This window comes from Hermetia illucens, chromosome 2 (assembly GCF_905115235.1).
Source record: "Hermetia illucens chromosome 2, iHerIll2.2.curated.20191125, whole genome shotgun sequence".
In the NCBI taxonomy this organism is placed as follows: domain Eukaryota; kingdom Metazoa; phylum Arthropoda; class Insecta; order Diptera; family Stratiomyidae; genus Hermetia; species Hermetia illucens.
The window spans coordinates 24298258-24319370 of record NC_051850.1 but is presented as its reverse complement, the minus strand read 5'-3'; the positions used below and the strand labels follow the sequence as shown (position 1 = coordinate 24319370).

Sequence of the window (21113 nt, the reverse complement as noted above, 5' to 3'; positions counted from 1 at the left end):
GTTACCGCCCCGTCTTCCTCACCGCCACCTCTGAGCACCAATATGTTACGACAGTCGGACAACATTATCAGCACTAAACAGCAACGACATATCAATCCAATTGGTGTGAAGTTGTCATCAGGTGCTGCTGAAACTTGGCCGACTGAACGAAACATTCCTGATGACGGTTCCAGGGCACTCAAACATTGCTGGCAATGAGGAAACTGACAGACTGGCTCGCCAAAATTCTGGATCTATAGTGGTAGGGCCTGAGTCAACTTTTGGTATCCGTTCATCTACTGCCAAGTCGTAAGCGAGAATCTTTATTAAGGAACTCGAGACCGCTAGAGTAGCATTTTTGTTAGGCTTTTAACGGGGCACTGCTCCTTAAACTACCGATTGGAAAAAATCGGAGTGGTGGTCTCAGCCACATGCAGCCCATTTGAGGAGGAGGAAGAGGCGATTCTGCACTTCGTATGACCTCAGACGGAGATACCTTGGCAAAGTTTTCTTTAACGAAGAGTTTACGAATTCTCTGTCTCTGGAGAGTGTTCTCAAAACATGCGAACGCCGCAGGCGAGAGGCCGATGAATAGGCGATCTGCGAGCATAGTTCAATGAACCTAACAAAGGTCTTACTGCTCTTAGTGCTCCCCCCACTGAACTAAACTAACCACTAACACAGACCCCACAAGTCACCAACGAAAATAGCCGGCCGGGAAACGCATTTTCAAAACAGTCCGCTTGCAAAAGGCTCCCAAATTTCGGTGCTTCCAAATCAACCCCCAGTCGGATACCGATTGATAAGGATGATCGATACGAAATGTAATAAATATAAGAATATTGGACAGACGGAGGAGACGCTTTCCGTGAATCTTACCCGAGGTGTTTAAATCCACTATTCGAGGAAAATGGGGAAAATAGAAGGGAAAGACGTCCGTCAACACTCTTCCACTTTGGACATCGGCGCGAGGTTAGAACAAAAACTGACAATAACAACGTAAGGATGGTTAGGGTTATCCCTTCCACATATCTGAACCGCTATCAGAATAGCAAGGGATTTCTAGAATCAATTATTACGTAACTTCTCAAGATATACGGAGATAAACTCCGCTGGCAAGCAACATTTTTTATAGTTTTATTTTTCAGATACTTTTGAAGATATAATCCCAAGAAGTATTATTGAAATTCAATGACTCTGAATACTGAACACTTTTTTATCTAGAACTATAGAGCCTGCGCGTGGGTGGATACTCCACAAAATCTCATGCACGAATCTAATGCGTTGCAAACAATTACATCGCAGAATATTCTACCGCCTCCTACGCCTATTCGTTACAAAACTTACTAGTAATTTTCTACCGACATTCTCATTCCTCAAACACACTCATAACTGTATCCATATAAGAAAAGGCAGTTTTGCATTAATAAGCTCTTGAAACCAGCAATTTCCTACACACAACCTCGACAAAATCGTCGTAATATCCCATTCTGAGCTGCGCGCATGCATCTATTGTCTGCATTTTTTATGCCATATCATTGCAGAAAATACACTGAATAACCGTCATCATGGTTACGGATTATAAAGTTACAAACCACGACAAATGCACCGAAGAGATTCCAAGACAGAAGACCTACCATCAAATTATTATTATATTGTACGCAGCCATGAAACAGATGAAATGACGATGATATTGTGGAATTATGGCCCGAAACGGCAGAATAATTGGTATCCATGATGTTACATAAGAATCTTTTTTGCGTTTTCAATTATAATTTAGGTTTCGCGTTTTCAGGCGCCAAATGCTTAATGGTGAGCACCAAGCTTGTCGAGAGCTGCTTGTTGGTGATTATTTTATGATGATTTAGGAATTGTTTGGCACTTAACACGTTTGTGGCTGCGATATTGAAATTTATCCTCAAATTATGGGAGAACTTAATTGAAATTAATTCAATCTAACAATGAACTGGGAAATGGCGGACGATTTTAGACACAGTGAAAATTAATGCTAATCGAGTCTAATTTTTATTATATGATACAACGAAGAAAAGTTTCCTTGCGGCTATTAAAAAGTAGTAATACGCAAACATGTTGGAGAAATCAGTGAACTCTGCTGAACGATCGTATCTGCATCTAATACTCAAAAAGTGCTAACTATCCATCAAATGGTTATAAAAACTCAAGTGTTAATAAATCCGCGTGCCAGTTTTCTATCTCTTGTTCCATCAACTTAGCGTCTTGCATGCAATCATGCGGTTAGCCTTCAATTTATGCAAGCATAATATTTCCAGATATTTTGTCGTCACCCTTACCACTTGCGGTAATAATGAATGTAATGAATTAGGAAACTGACCTTATTTACCTGTTGCATAGTCTCCAGCATTAGTTCCTTCTCGAGCACCGAATCTAAGGCTTGCATTTGATCGCATGATGCACGAGCCTGAAGATACGCTGAGGCTAGAATAAATGAGCCGATCACAAAGGACGATACGATCACAGTGAATGCACAAATTTTGGCAATTTGTACGGAATTTGAACGACGTTTGTAGGCCTGAAAAAGATAGATAAGAGATTAATGAAAACCATTATAACAGTAAATACATATTTTAGATAGCAGGCTTCAGAAATATTCCATACTTTTTAGGATAACACGTTACCAATAGACACATAACATTTACGTATATACGTATCCAATAAAAAAATCTCCTAATACATAATAAAAGATAAATAATTGGACGCTGCCATTTCATCTAGCCTATGCCTAGCCAAATATCTTGTTTAGCGATTTGAGTTAATCCTAAACACCAACTGCACTATTTGTGGGACAGCTGACTATCATATTTTAGCCCACAGATTACACGGATCAACAAGATACCTCATTTTTGACGACTCTGTCAGCTACATTTGAATTTCAAAAAATAAGGCATCTTGCCCAAACAGCGCGGTCAGACCACTAAACAATAAAGGTCAAATAGTGCAGAATGTCATCAAGCATCGGGTTCATTTCGTGAATATCAGCCCGGGTACCATCTTTTTCCTTAGTACTCTCAGTATACCACAATATGTGATTCCTCAGATCGCTGTCACTCCAGTGATCCTAGTCTTCCTTAGTTGTCATGGTCTCGACATTGGAATCTAAGTAGCATTTCAGTGAAGTGAAATCACCGGGCAAGATGGTTCTATAGCTTCCCCCACTCCCAACGGTAAAGAAATGAAACTCGACACCTTTTTAAATATAGAATTTGCTGGCGCATTTCAATTAACTTATTGGGTATTCTGGAGAAAAGCCATCTATTTTAACAAAATTTAGCTTAGAACATATGCCCAATCATTGTCAACCCCAGAATGTAAAAATGTATGTTAACATCATCCTGCGGCACTATTCGTCACCAAAGGCCTTCCCTTCATTTCGAAAGCGAAGGAGTGATAGTAGTAGTTGCAGTGCAGATGAAGGAAAATGGACGACAATTGAGCTAACTTTAAAGCAAGCATCGAAAGAAGCTATAGAAGCGTTTGAACGGCAAATGTTGGGAACAGTCGAGACCGGTTAAAAATTCAGGAGGATGAAAAATTTTATCTATTTTAAGACAAGTTTGACACATTATAACTTTGTTAATAATCGTTGGATTTCCACCAAACTTTCCAGAATAAGACTTTCCTACTATGGCTGCAACTGCAGCAACTGTCAAATTTTGTACTTTTTGAATAATCTTAAGGGGAATTCCCAGTTATTTCAAATCATCAAATGTGGTAATATACTATTATCGACTTTATTTGAGTCCATGTCGGATTGGGGGAGTATTTGAAAGCCTAGGTGAGATTATCATGATTTTTTTAGATTTTCGTGGACAGTAGTTCTCGTCCTTTATATATCAAGTATGGTGATCTGGGCATTAGAAACTATCCCGAAGCTATATATTGCTGAGAAACGCAGTGATACACTGAGTAGCCCGCTTGAGAATGTCGATGAGCGCTGCCCAATGCTAATCAAAAATGCTCTTTTCTCGGATGCTACGTAAGTCGTCGGTCACGTCCCGAAGGGGCGTTACAAGATCTGACTAACTTTGGAATCGTAGAAGCGGATCTATAAAAAGAAGTGATTGAAGGCTCTATTGACCACTGTGAGCGATGGCGAGCGTGACGTGCTCAAGCTCTGATACCGTGTAAAATCCCGGAAATTTCAACGTAGTGTGCACCAAAAAATCATCATGGCTTTTAACCGTACCAAATCCGGCGAAGTTCTTTCTCATATTGGTGAAATGGCTATCCACCGTGATTTACGAATACGAACTGTTCCTCTAAGTAAAATAGATATCATCAGTGTACTCAAACGGAGTAAAGCCGCTGGGCTCTAGGTTCTCTCCGAAGAGTTATTTATCTCCACTCCTTCAGTTTCTGCAGATTTGCTACTTTACCCTAGGAAGAAAATCCATGAGGATGGATGCAGCCCAGAAAGTCTATAAGGCCAATATCTACGGTAAAAAAAAGAATACGAGGCAGACCTTGCCCAAGGTGGAGCGCCAGACAACTTTTAGGGATATTGAATAGGTAGACCTCGGCGCATACCGGGTGGTATGGCTCCGTTCACCTCTTTTTTCTTTTTTTCAAATATTTCTAAAACGATCATTAACCTTTTCTTTGTTGCCTAACCATGGAGCTAACTATGCTGTGTATTATCAAATTCATTTTGGGCGTATGTTTTGGACTAAACTGAAATGCCGAGATATTGTGGGGATTTTACTGTTCAGCTGAGGCCGGTTCGATGAAGGATGACTCGATGCCAAATATAAAAAAATGCAAGTATCTTTTGGTGTTGTGGAGCGCAAGTCTACGGATTCGAGAAGTCTATTCGGGTCTGCTGAAGTAGCATAGTTTTTGTAATCTCTGAATTTTAAGGTCGAAAACTAACAACAATTAAGCAATTTCGATCTTAGATTTCCTCTCAATTGAAGTCGTAGTATCTCACAAGCGTTCTAGGGAGTGCAATTTTGGTGGTTAAAGGGGCGAAATTGGTGCAAGTGCCAGGATCGCGGTTTGGCTTTGGTTTTCGCGTTTCTTTGTTTAGGAAGTTGGTTTGGGTCATTTACTGCAGTAGCATAGTCTGTGTGATTGAAACTATGGAAGACGAAGTGATTCCTGTCTGAATTTGCTGTCAACTGTCTTAAATTATCCCAGTGCTATTTATCGAGCATGTTAAGGAGTTCTTTTTATTTCTATGGAAAAAGTCTGAACTACTAGCCCAGTGAGCAGCTAACTCGCCCAACGCTAAATACTGGGTTGCATCAGGCGATAGCGAGTTGATTTCATTTATCCTAAATGGTGATTTCGAGTGAAAGTGAAATATTAGAAAGGCAATGACCGGTAAATGTTGACGAAAACTAACTGAAGGTCAAGGAGGAGACATTAAGTCCAAGATACGATGAGGACGTCGGCGGCCGTAGGATTGCGATCAAATTCCATGGTGTAGCAATTTCAGAAAAACTTCGCTTATAAAGGAAATGTGTTATGTTGACTATTCTTTCAATCATTCCATCAACATCTATGGACCGTCAAGTTTTCGGAATAGAACTTTTTGTTAAATTTGAAATCCAATATATTGTGTTATGAGTCTTTGAAGTTTACTTATTTATAGATCAACCCGAAGAGCTCAGGAAATTGGTCGATAGATTCCTTTCTTACTTTCATTATTCGTTTACCTTTTTCTTTGCTTTTTGCTATTATTATTTAATTACTAGCTTTCCATATATTTAATTTTTTTGAAGAAATTTTTGGATGATTGCAAGATGAAGTCCAGTTAAGTTTTTATTTGAAGACTTCCTTACCTCCTTCTTCTCCCCAACTTACACAAATAAAGGGCATCCTCCATTTTTATAGCCTTAGAATGCCAAGGCAGGATGGGATCACCAAAGACTGACTGCATCTCATGAAACTCTAAGGCAAGAGAAGTATCGATTGAGAGGCTTATCCATCGTGGATCTTTCCTCTCGAACGCGGCATTTGGGTTTACGCCTCCACGAGCACGGCCAAGCCGTTTTCTTTTATTTATTATTCAGTTTTAGCACGTATGTTTCCTGCCGGTAAGCTTGTTTTCCAGGTTCCGGTGCGAACCCATACATCGGTTTAAGGACAAGTCAAGTTTCTTACAAACTCATTCGTAATCCCCCTGAGTTCTTTGTGGCATTTTCATCTAAATGAATGATAATTCTCGTCGTCATATCGTAAATACTTTTCTACATCCGATCTCATCAAAAGAGAGATTTGTTTGTAAACTTACCCGTTGAAATTACTATCGACACCGCGGAATAGACGGAATGCACCACACAGCTCTTTATAAAGTTTCCAGGGAGTCAAAAAGAAAATGTTGTTTGAATGAAATTCAACTGACTCTGCCCCGGAATTTGTCGCCTAATAATCCGCATAGCATTTTTTACGGGGATGCTCCCCTATAAACTCGACGGATTTTTGCATAAACCATCCACTAATCCTCATATATTGCCGGAATTCCGTTGCTAGCTTCTTGGTCAACTCATATTGATTAGACTGTACCGAGCTTACGATAAGGCTTTTTTTATGGACTTTAGAGGGACTATACATTTGTGGGGCTCCTGGAGCCTCGAAAACGGATTTTTAGTCTTGCAGTCCCGAGTTCTTTGTGAACTAAAAGGTAACTTTCTTTCGTCCTCTTGTTGGTGAAATGACTATTCACCGTAATGTGCAAATACGATGTATTCCTCTAAACAGAAGAGATATAATTTTGGCCATAAGTGAACTTAAACGGAGTGAAGTCACTGGGTTCGACGATCTTCCCGAAGAGTTATTTACCTCCTTCAGTTTCTGCAGATTTGCTACTTTATCCCAGGATTTCGTGACCGAGAGTGATAGTGTGTATTCCAAAGGAGGACACCCGTCTTGAGTACGACAAACACATGCGCCCTGGTTTCTGCTTCGGATGCTTCAGCATTGACCAGATTAACAACCTGCGGATCATTTTGGAACTTCGTTGCACCTGCTCTTCATCAATTTCGAGGAGGCTTTCAATAGCGTGAACAGAGTGCTCCATGCAGGAGCGGCATTCCAGAGAAACTAATAGCTATTATTCGAGCGGCAGCGTTGCAACCTCTCATCGATATTATTTCTTCTTGTTATTGGTAACGTTCCCCATGTTGCCTTGTCGGGAGAATGTAGAGTAATTCAAATGACATCTTTCTTTAAACGCCTCCACGACGCTGGTGACGTCTGTTCGCTGTGAGGCAAGTAGAGTTCGACTGAAGATAAACACCAACAAAACCAAGGTTCTCAGTTTGACGGGTGATCGTACTCTCACTATCTGCATTAATGAGGAGAGAATCGAAGGAGTTGAGCAATTTGTAAATCTAGGAAGCATGATTGCAGATGACAGTGGAATCAAACTGGATGTTGTCCGATGCATTAACTGCGCCAAATCCGCTTTCATTCAAAGTGGCAGTACATAGGTCACAAATTAAGGAGGGGCGACAATTGCAGTGGAATCCACTCTCCGAAGATGGCCGACGATTGGTTCGTCCTAAGAGTACTTGATGCAGAACAGTGGAAGAGTACATGTGTCTCAGGAAATCACGGAAAGAGCTGAAGGGCATTTCAGGTAATCACGAACGATGGCGCGTAGGCATCCAGTAACCCCAAAATTAAATTACAACTCCTGAGTCTAGGATTGAAAAGAGCAGATTATTTTTTAATCATGGGCATCGATATTTCGGGAGCCAGTTTCTGGGCTTCTATTTTTACTTGACAGGGACGGAAAATGGCTCCCGAAATATCGATATATACTAGGGTTGTCCCTAATTAAAAAACAATCTGCTCTTTCTTTGAGTGTTAGGAGAAACATGGAGCGGTTAGGGACGACGCCAATTTCGGGGGAGGGGGAATAATTTTCAAGCCGAGTTGATGATGCTGATCGCAATATTTTGGGCCTGCTTTGTTCCAAAACTCATTTGCCATATGGAAAATTCTGTGCTCAAGGTGTAAGTTACACTTGCTTTGTTGACAACTTTTCCTGGATGTTACAGTCTCTTAACTCGGAAACGCAATAGACTGTCAATCTTCTATTACTATTCCACAACACATAAAATTTTCGCCGATATTCGCACATCTATCAAAAAGACACAGATAAAAAAAAGTCATTTCACACCTCCAATTCCGTTCCACCAATTCCATGCAAAAACAAAGAAATAACTCTGTTTTCTCTTCATCTAAATATTTCGCCTATATGTAAATATAATGTTAACTATTGTCAATCATCAATTGGTAATTTTCTAACGGTACTAGGGCAAATAATCTAATAATTGAGCACAGAAACGAAACATCGATTACACAAAGCATCAACGTGTGGAAATGCAATTTTTCACGGCTAACTAATTTGCTCGTTATTGTAATTTTCCTTGGATTTGTTGCTGTTTTTTGTATCTTTTTATCTTGTAGACGTCGCACTAATATAACATTGCGTATCTGCTTTTATTTCCATCAACGCGACACGAAACAGTATTTCATCGTGTATTTATCTTTTGGGGGTACACGAAATGGTACTACCATACACACAATGAACAGTTGATGGCATTGTATTGGATGTTTGAATGGTATTTTTTTAGGAAAAGCCGTAAATATTATCTGTTGAAAATGTTGTATTCCGTTTTTATTTTTCCACTCTATTGCATCATAGTTTTACAGGTAATCTTGGTTGTTTCGAGTGTTTAGTGCGAAAAAAAAGAGTCTTGAAAATCGACTTTTTGTCTTGTTTTAAATTTGAAATTTTTAGGGTGAAAATTATCTAGCCAGTTTGGTAGCTTTTAACAGCAAACAACCGCCAATTGTGTGTTGTTTTCCAGGTAATACGTCAATTGATGTGTTAATTGCATTAAGAGAAATTCACACCTGTCAATATTTTCCTGGTACGCCATAGCGAACGAAGTCGTCATTTGAATACACAAAAGTCAAGGACTTTGCCTTCCTCAATCGCATAATGGCCGCATTTGAATCAAAGATCCAAAGAAATTATTTCGAAAATATGCTCTGAATTTAAATTGCAAGTTAACTTCAAAGTAGAATGACGTCGTGATTGGATACAGTCTAAAAAATAGCAGCGACAACAACAAAAAAAATAAACAACTCTCTTAATAATCACAAACAATCAAGTCGAGTTTGTCGCTTAAATCTTTCGTTTTTGTTTGCCGAATAGGCATGAAAGCTACGTACCAAGCGTACTTGGTACGTGCAGAATATGTACAAGAGGTGTTGATTCATTTCCTTTCCAAGTGCTTAATGTCAATAATATTCATCAGACCAAAGTGTAAACAGGAAGTAAATAATTAAAGAGGTGGAGAAGAGAAAGAAGGTGAAATGTACATTTTTTTTTCTGTGTAATAATATTCAAAGTTTGGGCTCGTTGTCTTTCACGTTGGAATTGTTTTTAGAGTTCTCCTTTCACTTTAATTATTTTAATGGTTGAAAAATAAAAGAAGATATAATAAATTAATTCGCAGAACTGCATTAGTACATTTCTTTTAAAAAGTAGATCGTATGCATGCAAAGGTTATCGTGTGTAAACTTTCTGTTTGGTTTTGCATGTCGAGGCAGTTTAGCCTTTAGTTTTATTGTTTGGTGAATGTGGGTTGCTGGTATGATTGATTGCTAAGCTGGTGGAGCTAAAAATAGCCCAAATTATATACCCATTATTGCCAGTTGTATATATGACACTTTTTGCATACAAATTGCTCCATTGTTTGAGATTCGTTGTTGGATAGACGTGAAAAATTAGGCGAGACAGTAACAATTTCTGGTTCAAGAGCCATGGGTTCGTTTTAACAAAATCTGTGGTATTGGATCAGTCAAGGGGACTAGGATCTTCTTCGATGGAAGATCCTCGAGACTGAGGACCTGCGTTCTGATGTCAAAATTGTTAGAAGCAACGATGCTGAGACAATTCTGTTCCCAGGACCTTGTTATGATGCGAACGCTCAGCATATTTGTTGGGACAGTAGCAAATGCTATCCTAGAGGAGAGAAGCTATTTGATTTCATCACTTCAGCTGATCTGATGACCGTGAACGTAGGGTGCGCCCCTACATTCGTGGGGCCAAGAAGAAGTGAAATATTTGACCTAACAATCTACACTTCAAAGTTGTTAGAGTTGATTACACACTGGCGAGTGCTAGACGAGGTCTCACTGTAAGATCACCAATAGCTAGAATTCAATTTGACTATTGCGAGCGAACAGTCTGCAGTACAAAGACGGAACCCTAGGAAAACGGATTGGACAAAGTTCAATGAATTTCTTGGCAAGTAAAGTACAGTAGGCGACTAAGTACTCTTTTGGCGCTGGAAGATGAATTGAAACTTCTGAAGTGCACACTTTTAGAATGTTATGAAGAGGCTTGTCCTATTTCCCGATGCCAAAGCGGTAAAACCGTTCCTTTGTGGAACCGGGAACTGCAAAAACTCAGGAAATCAACCAGGCGACTTCTGAACCGTGCTTGCAAAAGTAATAAGAACGAAGACTGGTTGAATTTCAGGAACTCAGAGGGTGAATATAAGAGGCTCGTTAGGTATTCGAAACGAGACTCTTTTAGAGCGTACTGTGAGGAACTGGAAGCCGAAAGAGAGACTTCAAGGCTATGCAAAGTCCTCAAAAGGAATGAGTCGGCCAAGTTGGATTCTCTTAGAAAACTGGACGGCACTTTCACGAGCTCCAGACGGGATTCAGTACAGACCCTCATGGAAGTACACCACCCGGGAGAACGGATGAGAGAAGTGGCAAGGGGAGAGTTGAAGGGTCTTACAACCTGTTCAACACGCAAGTGCTGCAAGGGGAACTGGAACACTGCAAAAGCGGTTGTTACCCATGAAAAGGTGAGATCTGCCATACTGTCCTTTGAACATTTCAAAGCACCTGGCATGGATGGCATCTATCTGGCAAAGTTAAAGGAGGGTATGGAGCACTTTAAAGCGACCTCTAAGAAATATTAGGTTCGTATTTTGTCAATAGATGGCAACACTTAAACATATCTTGTGTTGTGCTTATCACATCGGGCCATACTATATGGCGATTTGAAGACGATAATCTGGGTTACAGGTGTCTCTTTGACAGTTTTATGATCGTACGTGTCAGTCTCAAGTTATAGCGCGTCAAAGATGGAGTCCACCAAGCAAGAAATTCGTCATATTTTACATTTTTACTACCTGAGAGGTAAAAATGCAACGAAGGCAGCCAAAAAAAATTTGTGAAGTTTATGGGCCCGATACAGTAACGATTCGCACAGCACAGCGTTGATTCCATCGATTTCGTTCTGGTGTAGTGGATGTCGAAGATACACCCCGTACTGGTAGGCTAGTCGTCGTAGAAACCGATAAAATCGTCGAAATCATCCAAATAGACCGGCATGTGAGCATTCGCTCGATTGACCAGGTACTGGGTAAGGACCATAAAACCGTTTGGAACCATTTGCAGAAGATTGGATTCCAAAAAAAGCTGGATGTTTGGGTGCCACACGAGTTGATGAAAAAAAAATCTCTTGGACCGAATCAACGCCTGCGATACACTGCTGAAACGGAACGAATTCGACCCATTTTTGAAGTGGATGGTGACTGGTGATGAAAAGTGGATCACGTACGAAAATCTCAAGCGAAAGAGATCGTGGTCGAAGCGCGGCGAGGCTCGCTAAGCCCGGATTGACAGCCAGGAAGGTTTTGGTGTGTGTTTGGTGGGATTGGAAGGAAGTCATCCACTATGAGCTGCTTAACTATAGCCAGACCCTCAATTCGGTCCTCTACTGTGAGCAACTCGACCGTTTGAAGCAGGCGATTGACCAGAAGTGGCCAGAATTGGTCAATAGGAATGGTGTTCTGTTCCACCAGGACAAAGCTCGGGCTCGCCTTTGATGCTCCGCCAGAAGCTACGGGAGCTCGGACGGGATGTTTTATCGCACCCACCGTATAGCCCAGACCTGGCACTATCCCTTCCGGTCCATGCAAAACGCTCTTGGTGCTACTAAGTTCGCCGCAAAAGAGGCTTGCGAAAACTGGCTGTCTGAGTTTTTTGCAAATAAGGAGGGGGAATTTTATAAGAGGGGGATAATGGAGTTGCAAACAAAACGGCGCATATTTGACTTAAATCGGATAATTCTAAGTATGTTAAATAAAGCGTTAAAATTCGATCACAAATACGACATTACTTTTTCTCCAACTATATATTTTTCGAGGATGTCTTGCTCTGGGCTACGTGCCTTCCTATTGGCAAAAGGTTAAGGCAGCCTTTATACCGAAATCAGGGAAAGATGACTGTTCTAATCCAAAGAACTTCAAACAGATCAGCTTGACTTCATTCTTGCTGAAAGATTTGGAGAGACTAGTGGAGCGTCACATTCGTGGAAACGCATTTAGGTCGCACCCACTTAATGAAAACCAACATGATTGCCAGCGTGAAAAGTCCTGTGAGTCTACTTTTCATTCTTTGGTTACAAAGATACAGGATGCAACTTTGAATAGTGTGTATGGGATGGGGTTCGTGGACATTGAAGGGGCTTTTGACTGTGTGTCTTTTCAAAAACATTGTGATGCCGCTAGAGAGCATGGTGTTCCACTTCTGTGGAGTATGCTGATCGACTCACTACTATGCAAACTGCAATTTGCAATTTGCCAATACACGCTCAAACTTATGCGGATGACGTGGCTGTGCTTGCTGTTGATCGGGATCTTGGAACAGTGTATAGGAATATACTATGGGCCGTTGATTTGATAGACAGTTGGTGCCTCCGACATGGTCTGTAAGTTAATCCAAATAAAACCACAATGGTATTATTCACAAAAAGGAGAAACTGGATGGTCTTTGCATTCCTGGATGAGGGGGTACTACCCTTCAACTCTCCGAAGAAGTGAAATATCTGGGTGTTATTGTAGATAAAAAACTTTTTTGGAACAAACATGTAGAGATGAAGATGAAACGAGCTATCATAGCTTATGGACTGTGCAGACGAACCTTTGCCTCGACATGGGAACTCAAGCCTCATGTGGTAATGTAGATATACGTGGCTATCATTAGGCCGATGTTCGTATATGCATCCGTAGTGTGGTGGGTTAAGGTGAGACAAAAAGGTTTTCACCGTAAACTAGCCGCACTGCAAACAACAGTGTGTCTGGGTGGTGCTCAGAGGTGGCGGTGAGGAAGACGGGGTGGCAACTCTGTAGGCCAAACCAAAACTAAGTGGCCGAGGAGAACCTCCATAGTGGTGGCACCGGGAGACGCTCTACTCACTTTGGTTTGCCGGTTGTTATGCAGTAGGCGAATGCTCCAAAGAGCTAATCAGGGCGATCAGATCCGAGTCTGCACGGGGACTCTTCTGAAGTGGCAAATTAGTCACGAAACCTTACCAGGGGTATACTGTTACCATGGGAACCGGAATAGCGCCTGGACTCTCATATTTCGGGTGAACTCCCGTTGTATGTAAGTACAGCTCGGTTATTTGCGGTTGGCCCCTTAGTGGGAGCTTCATGGGGGTTGTAGGTTATGCTCAAGCGAAGAGACCTTGGAGCCTCGGCGTGGTGTTTCGTTTCAACATGGGTGCCATACTCCTTACTTCGGTAGAGATTTAGGTAGATCTTGCATCCACCACTATAAATGCTAAGCCATGCACTTGGTATAGACTGGTACCGTTGTTGCTTGCCTCAGTGGGGTTTGATTGTGGTCACAAAATCAATCCGTGTCTTAAGACCGTAATCCGGCGCAGCTCTGAATGCACTACTCAATTTGCAGCCCCTGGATATATTTATTCAAAGCAGTACAATGAGAGCAGTCCATAGACTAATTCGATTAGATCTATGGGGAAACAACGGATGTAGGAGGCACAGAGCATTGGAAGAGTTACTGGGAGGACTGAATCCAGTTCTTATAATGCCTTCCTATCCTCGTGTCCCCATACACCTGTTTGGTAGAAGATATGAAGTTACCCTGTAATATAGAGAGAACTGGGAAGTCCCAGAGGAATGCGTGGTGGGATATACGGAAGTCTTCTACACCGATGACTCAAAAACAGAAGAGGGTTCTGGAGCCGGATTCTACCTCTCGAATAAAAACGAGAAGTGGGATTTTCATTTGAGACAATATGCAACGGTTTTTCAAGCCAAAGTTTATGCGATCCTAAGGGCGGCAAACTCTGTGATTGTCGGGTGGTTGAAGGGCAGGATCACCTCGAAAATCGTTCAGGAATGCAGAAACCGTTTGAACTGTATCTCTAGATTCAATACGGTGCAACTACTCTGGGTATCTGGTCACTGTGGTGTAGAGGGAAATGAAACGGTTTAGCGAAAGAAGGGTCAATCTCCCCTATACCGGGACCGGAACCAGCAATTGGAGTATCAGTAGCATTGACTATGTCTATTTTCAAAAATTCAGAACAAGCTTCCCACAATGACAGGTGGCAGAGCCCAAATGCTGCTCAACACACCAAACTTTTCCTGTCAGAACCGAACATGCGTACCGCAAAGTTTATTCTGTCGAAAAGCAGGAGGACTTGCAGGTGTATTGTGGGCATTCTGATAGGCTATAATTCACTGGCTGGGCATATGTTCAGAATAAGAATTACTCAAGATGATACGTGTCCCTCCTGTAATGAGGAGGCGGAATCCACGGAGCATTTCCTATGTGAATTCCCCGCTTATGGACATCAGATCTTTGGTGCCGACGTTCTCCAGTTGCGACGGGTAGCATCACATCCACTAACGGAAATCCTGCGATACGTTAACGAATCCGGAATATTCCGTTAGACGGGGGTGACGAGTACAATGGGCCAACACGGCCGGAGTGCTCAGAAGCTGTAGCTTCTCCCCCACCACACACACACACAACAATTTGAGAGTATCCATTATTATTATTATTCTGTTAAGGGAAAGTCGCACCGCGTCCTTGAAGAACTATTGTGCCCCATTTACTGGTTATAGTGTACCTATTGATCATAGTATCTCAAGCAGGCCTATAATCGTTAGGAACTTTAGTATGTTCCCTACCTTCAGATTTTTCAGCTTTGCATCTGGTATTAAGTGTTCTCCCAGATGCCTCGACCTACTTTGCACCAGTGCCGGACACTGTCCCAGGACGTGTATAGAGGTTTCGTCATCCTCCTCACAAAACTTGCAGGCAGTGTCCGTAGATATCCCTAGCTTCCCTAGGTGATAGTTCAGCCGACAATGACTAGTAAAAATTCCAACTATGATTCGGAGGTTCTTTTTGATGAGGTTTAAACAATCCTTTGTGCGCATGCGTTCGTACCCCCAATAAGTACCCTGGACTGCTCCATCCCTGATAGGCCCGCCCAGTATAGTTCCTTCAACCGTTCCATTTCATTTGTTAGATTCATAGCAATGAAACCGTTTCCGATTCCACAGAAGGGTTCTGGCCCGTGTAAAAGCGTCCCTGCTGCATTCTTGGCTAGTTCGTCCGCTGCCTCGTCGCCTTCCAACCCAGCATGACCTGGAACCCAAAGTATCCAGACCTTGTTGGACGAGCCGAGTGTACTTAGTCTCTCAAGGCATTCCCATACCAGTTTAGAGCTCACCTGGTTGGACCTAAGTACCTTGATCGCTGCTTGGTTATCGGTGAGACTAGCTGTGTTCTGCCCCCTATAGTTCCTTTACAGATTAAAGGAGGCACATTTGTCTATGGCGTATATTTCCGCCTGGAATATGCTAGTGTACCTGCCTCAAAGTACATTTTCCTTGGACCAATGATACCGGCACCCGCTCCCTCTGCTGTGAGGGATCCGTCAGTGTACCAAGTAACCAGTTGCTGGTTTAAGCTGTATGTCGCAGCCACGCTCTCCCAGTTTGCCTTGTTACTCCAACGTGTTTTAAACTTCTTATCGAAGTGAAACCTAGTTGTCATGTTATCCCTTGGTATCAGTAATTCAGGATACCGCCTAGAAAGATATGAATTTTCCTTCGATTTACTCAGCTCCCCGCCTCACTCATACTACCGGCCATCCTGAATATTGCCCTCCTTGGTTGCATCTGTATGTGCAGATGTGGAGGGGTTAATCCCTCCAGGGATGCCGTTGGGCATGTCTTTGGAGCTAATATCTAAATCTGAGTATCAAACGGAGAAGCGGGTTTCGAATCTTCATTTGTAATTGCTTTTTTTTTTAGGTAGATGGATAGATATGTTTGTTTGACTCAGTCTAAATATGATAAACCATAGAGAAGTCTACAGATGCTCTCAATCTCTTCAAAACTCAAGGTCTATATTTGGTACAGCTAAAACGATCATCACGATTTAAATGTATCTCATTTGAATAAGCTCAAATTCCTGTCTAGCAGCTTATAACGAATGGAAATTTCCTACTTTATATTCCAGTTGTCGCTCCTCATTATTTTTGTTTCTGTTTGTGATCCCAATAAAAACGTTTCGAGAACATTCTTGGGTATACCCTAACATCTTTAGATTCGCAAAAAAAAATCTGAATGACTCATGATAAGATCGAATGTCTTTTCCACAAAATACCCGAATTCAAAGCAAAATTGCATGTACTCGTTTATATTTTTAAATTCCGCACTAATGAAATATTCATGGCGACATTTAAATATTGATACAGCTGATTAGCTCGGTACGTGCCTTTCGGCAAATTTCTGCAATATCTTACTTTTAAGAAGCGAATTCAAATGAAACTCGAATAGAAACAATAGCACGTAAGCTGTGTATTCAATACTCATAACTTATCAGCGGATGCATATGCGCATACCTGGCAAACAGCTGGTTTGTATCTTCTATTTCGTTTAAGTCATATCTAAATTATTCTCCAGCAATTGCAATTTTTCCCGCTTTTCTATTTAGGCTTTCCTCAGGTGGGACCGTCTTCATATTTAATTTGCATCAACTAAATGCACTTCAAGCGATTATCTGGTTTCGTGCATACGCAATATTTCACTTAAAATGCACTTCGCATAGCTTTTATAGATTGTAGACACCTGAACGTAAGATAGTCACCTGCATATGGGTAAAACGAAGACGCCAATATTGCAATTGCATTCACGCACTTGCATTTGAAATGCGTATGAGTAAAACAAGTTGTCGACAAAATCGACAAGTGGATGGGAAAATTAATCTCAGCGAAAATGTTAAACAGTCAGGACGGGATGGAGTTGATGAACTTTTTCTATGTCAGATGAGTAATACTTGGCCTGTGGATAAATTGAAAGTTGGATAATAGTCAGGCGGTCTAGTACTGTCGACTCTATGAAATTTAGTTTTGAAATTTGTGGAGAATATATGGGTTTGCGTTGAAGGTTTAGTTTCAATGAATCGCAACTAGTTCAATCGTGAACATTTCACCCTGACAAGTGGACTCATCCAAGGACGGTCGATTTAAAGCCTTGGAAAGTGCTAGAACTACGTTTGTATTTGGTTTATATAGTTTATATCACCATATAGTGATAGTGGTCAACTTCTAGCTCCCGCTCTCCCTTCTTTCGCATCAAACATCAGAACTGATGGCAGCTTTGAAAACTACAAGTCGAGACTTCTCATTTGATACCCCACATGACTATATTTGGGGAGAAAAAAGTGAGCACCTCCTTTTGAATGTATGCCCCCCCCCCTCTTGTCCCTAAAACTCAACGTGGAACGATATATACACTGCATACGAAGGGATTCACAATTCCCAACTTTTAACCAAATTTCGCACTCAAGGAAGTAGTCACTTTTGAGAAAATGCGTTTGACAGACGGACAGACAATGGTACCAGCGAGAAGGAGCCAATGATACCTAATTTCTCTAAGTGATCTATTCAGGAAGAGTACTAAGGTAATACGATACTCGACAGCAGAAACTGATGATGGTTATAGAATTGATGCTCCCTGGTAAAAAACTCGAATACTGAGCCCGAGAAAATTAAAAAGCTTGGGGATATTATAGAAAACTGCAACAGTGCTATTAACGTGTAGAGCGCTATTACCTACGAGAAGCTCCTCCCCAGGCACAAAAGAAACTCCGGAGCTCCGTAAAAGACTGAGAGAGTCTCCTAGAGAAGCGCAATCGCCTCATCCTACTCGGAAAAGAAAAATGGAGAAAAAGCCCAAGGCAAATAAGTAGGTTGCTTCACGAAGGACTATCAGTCTGTATGGCGAAAGACGATAAGTGGACTGAAGATTCCACTCGATGTAACGTGGAAACCAAGAAAAGGTTGGCCCGATGCGCTAATAATAATGAAAAAAAGCGAACTAATAGACACTGCTATTCAGGGCAAGGTCAAAACAAACCAGGGGTGGGTGCAAGTGTGAACCGTATAAGGCGATTACAGAAGAGCTGGAGAGGCCAGGAGAAAACAAGTCTTCTACAAAAAAAAATTGAGCCATAGGTGGGTGGGGCAACAGAAGTAAAGCTAAGTAGAAATCGAATAATCATTGCTTGTAAGGACTTGGATAAGATTATTACAAAGGAGGAAATTTGCAAATACAGTCAGTGCAGGAAAAAGATATTCTACGGCTGAGGAAGGTGTATGCCAAGCACACAAACTGGGTCGATAAGTCGAATCCGTTGGATCGTCTGCCGATTGGGAGAGCAAATATCTCTAAAAAAATGCTTTAGGTGTTTGAAATTTGCCCATATGGCAAAAAAGTGTACTAGTGAAAGCAACAGGTCCAACCTCTCTGGCAAATGTGAAAAGGGGACACATTACTAAGGATTGCGGAGAGAGGCCTAATTATCTATTCTGTTCAAATATCCACCTACAATTGCTATGCGGCACCAAACCTTACAAGAGAGTTCTAATCTATAGTGGATTCAAACGCTCATGGTCCTAAAACAACAGAAAGACCATCAGTTTCGTCTAAGGCAGAGGCAAGTCATCAGAGGCTGCCTCAGCTCTGCCCTGGGAGCAGCGTGACCGCAAGTAGTAACAGGTGGAAAACGCTTCTTTATATAACCACAAAAACTGGAACAGGGTGCGAATTCTAAGATAATAGTTAGCGATTTCAACGCATGGGCTGAAAAATAAGGCAACCAAAAAACGAACCAAAGAGGACGTGTATTACTCGAAGCTATTTCTCATCCGAATCATGTACTTACAAACATTGGATGCGTCAACACTTTTCAATAGAGGAGAATGGGGTCGATGATCGATATCACATTTGTTATTAATATTCTTGCTAAGGGTTTCCAAGAGCACGACAGTGAAGACTATACACACAGGGACAATCAGCCCATAATTTTTGAAATCATACAGAATAGAAGAATAAATTGGTCCCAGCAGCAAAGAAGTTTGACGAAGGGACTATCCAAGAAGTTTTTCAGGAAAATATAATACTGGAAAAAAACACAAATGATAAAGCTTTACAGATCGGCGAAAAGTTACGGCGAGCATGTGACGCCTTCACGACCGGAGGTTGTCTGGTACCAAGGGAATCAAGATGATCCTCTGTGAACATATGCTCCAGGAGAATTCTTGGGAAATATGCTCCCAGCCCGGTTATTTTTGGTTTAATGGTGGTTGTGGTTCCGCTCATATCCCGGACAGAGCTTCTTGTGGTCACAAATATGAAATAGCGCGGTGCAACTCGGGCCATACAACTTAGTTGCGGCAGAGGTGTTAAATAGGCCTGGTATCCACTGTTATGAATGTCGAACCTGCACTTAGTATAAACCAGTGTGGGATCTCAAAATCAATCCGTCTTCGAAGTGGACCGTGGGATTATCCCTGCACGTCAGGTTCTCACGTTGAACCTCCAGGACCTTCGTAGAACATAGGCGGTAGTGGGGTAGCTTGTGGTAATCTACTGCTATGCATCTTCAAGTAGAATACGTACGCTGTGCACCTTTAACATTGTTGGACATTTAGATAACATTTGGTTCCAGGAGCATTACTGTGGGATCCAAAATCCTTCATAGATTTCTCCCTTTGAATCCTCCAGTTCTCTTCCCAATTTTTTTAGGTAGACCCCCATGCTCTTTTGGTTTGAAGAACTCATAAGAAACCACATTATACTGACCCGAATAAGTACTAAACTCTACAATTACCTGTTTTTTTTTTGTTGGTACACGAGTGAGGAAAATCTTAGAAAAAATAGGTCCACTCAAGCTCAGCCAAGTCAACGTCGTAGCTAGAACAGGCGCGTGTTAGATTTTCACCCACTAAAAATCACTGGTCTATCCAGCCCCGCGGGACCACCAAGGGATGGGTTTGATTTCAGGCACTCGTGCTTCTGCTTACTTTCATGAACTACTCAAGAACCAAAATATCGGAAACCCCGCCACACCACCAAGCTTGCTTCAGATGGAGCGATGGTGTAGGCAAGACTGCTTTCAAGGATATTGAATTGATGGACCTTGTCGCAAAACTGGGATGTCCGCAGTTCCTTATTAAGCAGGCCCAGACGGAATACCGGCTTTTGCGCCGTTTTATGACGATGATAATGCTCATATGCCATCAACTATCCAAATCTTCCAACCGCTGTTATCATTTCATTTGGACTACAATGTCTAGCATTAAACCCACTATGCAGAAACAACTTACTCATAGGCCGCATCTTACAAGACACATTTGAACCTCTTTTCTACAAAGCAATACCCAGAAAATTTATTTTATTATGCTACATTGCAGGCGCTTTCTCCTTCCTAGTGGAGTTGTGTACTGGCCAGCCTTCGGCCATGTTTTAAGGAGCTCTGCTCGGAAGCGATTGTAACCCCATGGGAGAGCATAGAACTTTAATAAGACGACTCAAAAGCCGCTCATCTCCTCATCTACGCTCTTGTTGTAAATTATCCAGGGGGGCTGACAGCTTTTAGCGACCTTTGAATATCACGACAATTTCTGCAATAATCACTGACGCACTATTAAAAAGGCCGCTAAGTTCATCCTGAAATCTAGACCCGACATGATCGCTGAGTTTTTGGGAGCATGCATGTCGGACGAAATATTTACTGCAGGATGGAACTGACAGAAGTTGGTACTGCTGTCTTAGACTGGCCAAACTCCAGGTGAGCCATATTTCTCCTAGATGCTACGAAGAAATATTAGAGCGGATAATCTATAATAGATTGATCTCCATTGTTGAGAGCAAAGGAGGTCTTTCAGATCGGCAGTATGAGCTCCATAGGGCCGGATCAACCAACGGCAACGATAT

General features: G+C 41.7%; 1 protein-coding gene across 3 annotated transcripts in view; it reads right to left on the bottom strand.

The window, feature by feature from the left end:
- LOC119647421 (pinin) overlaps positions 1 to 21113 on the bottom strand; it is a 104903-nt gene that overhangs the window by 54762 nt on the left and 29028 nt on the right. For 2 of the 3 annotated variants that reach the window (XM_038048317.1, XM_038048316.1), the window contains one exon: positions 2333 to 2530. In XM_038048317.1, the coding sequence (XP_037904245.1) occupies positions 2333 to 2530 (198 nt within the window). The remainder of the gene's footprint in view (positions 1 to 2332; positions 2531 to 21113) is intronic. The other variant, XM_038048318.1, reaches the window with a different exon arrangement.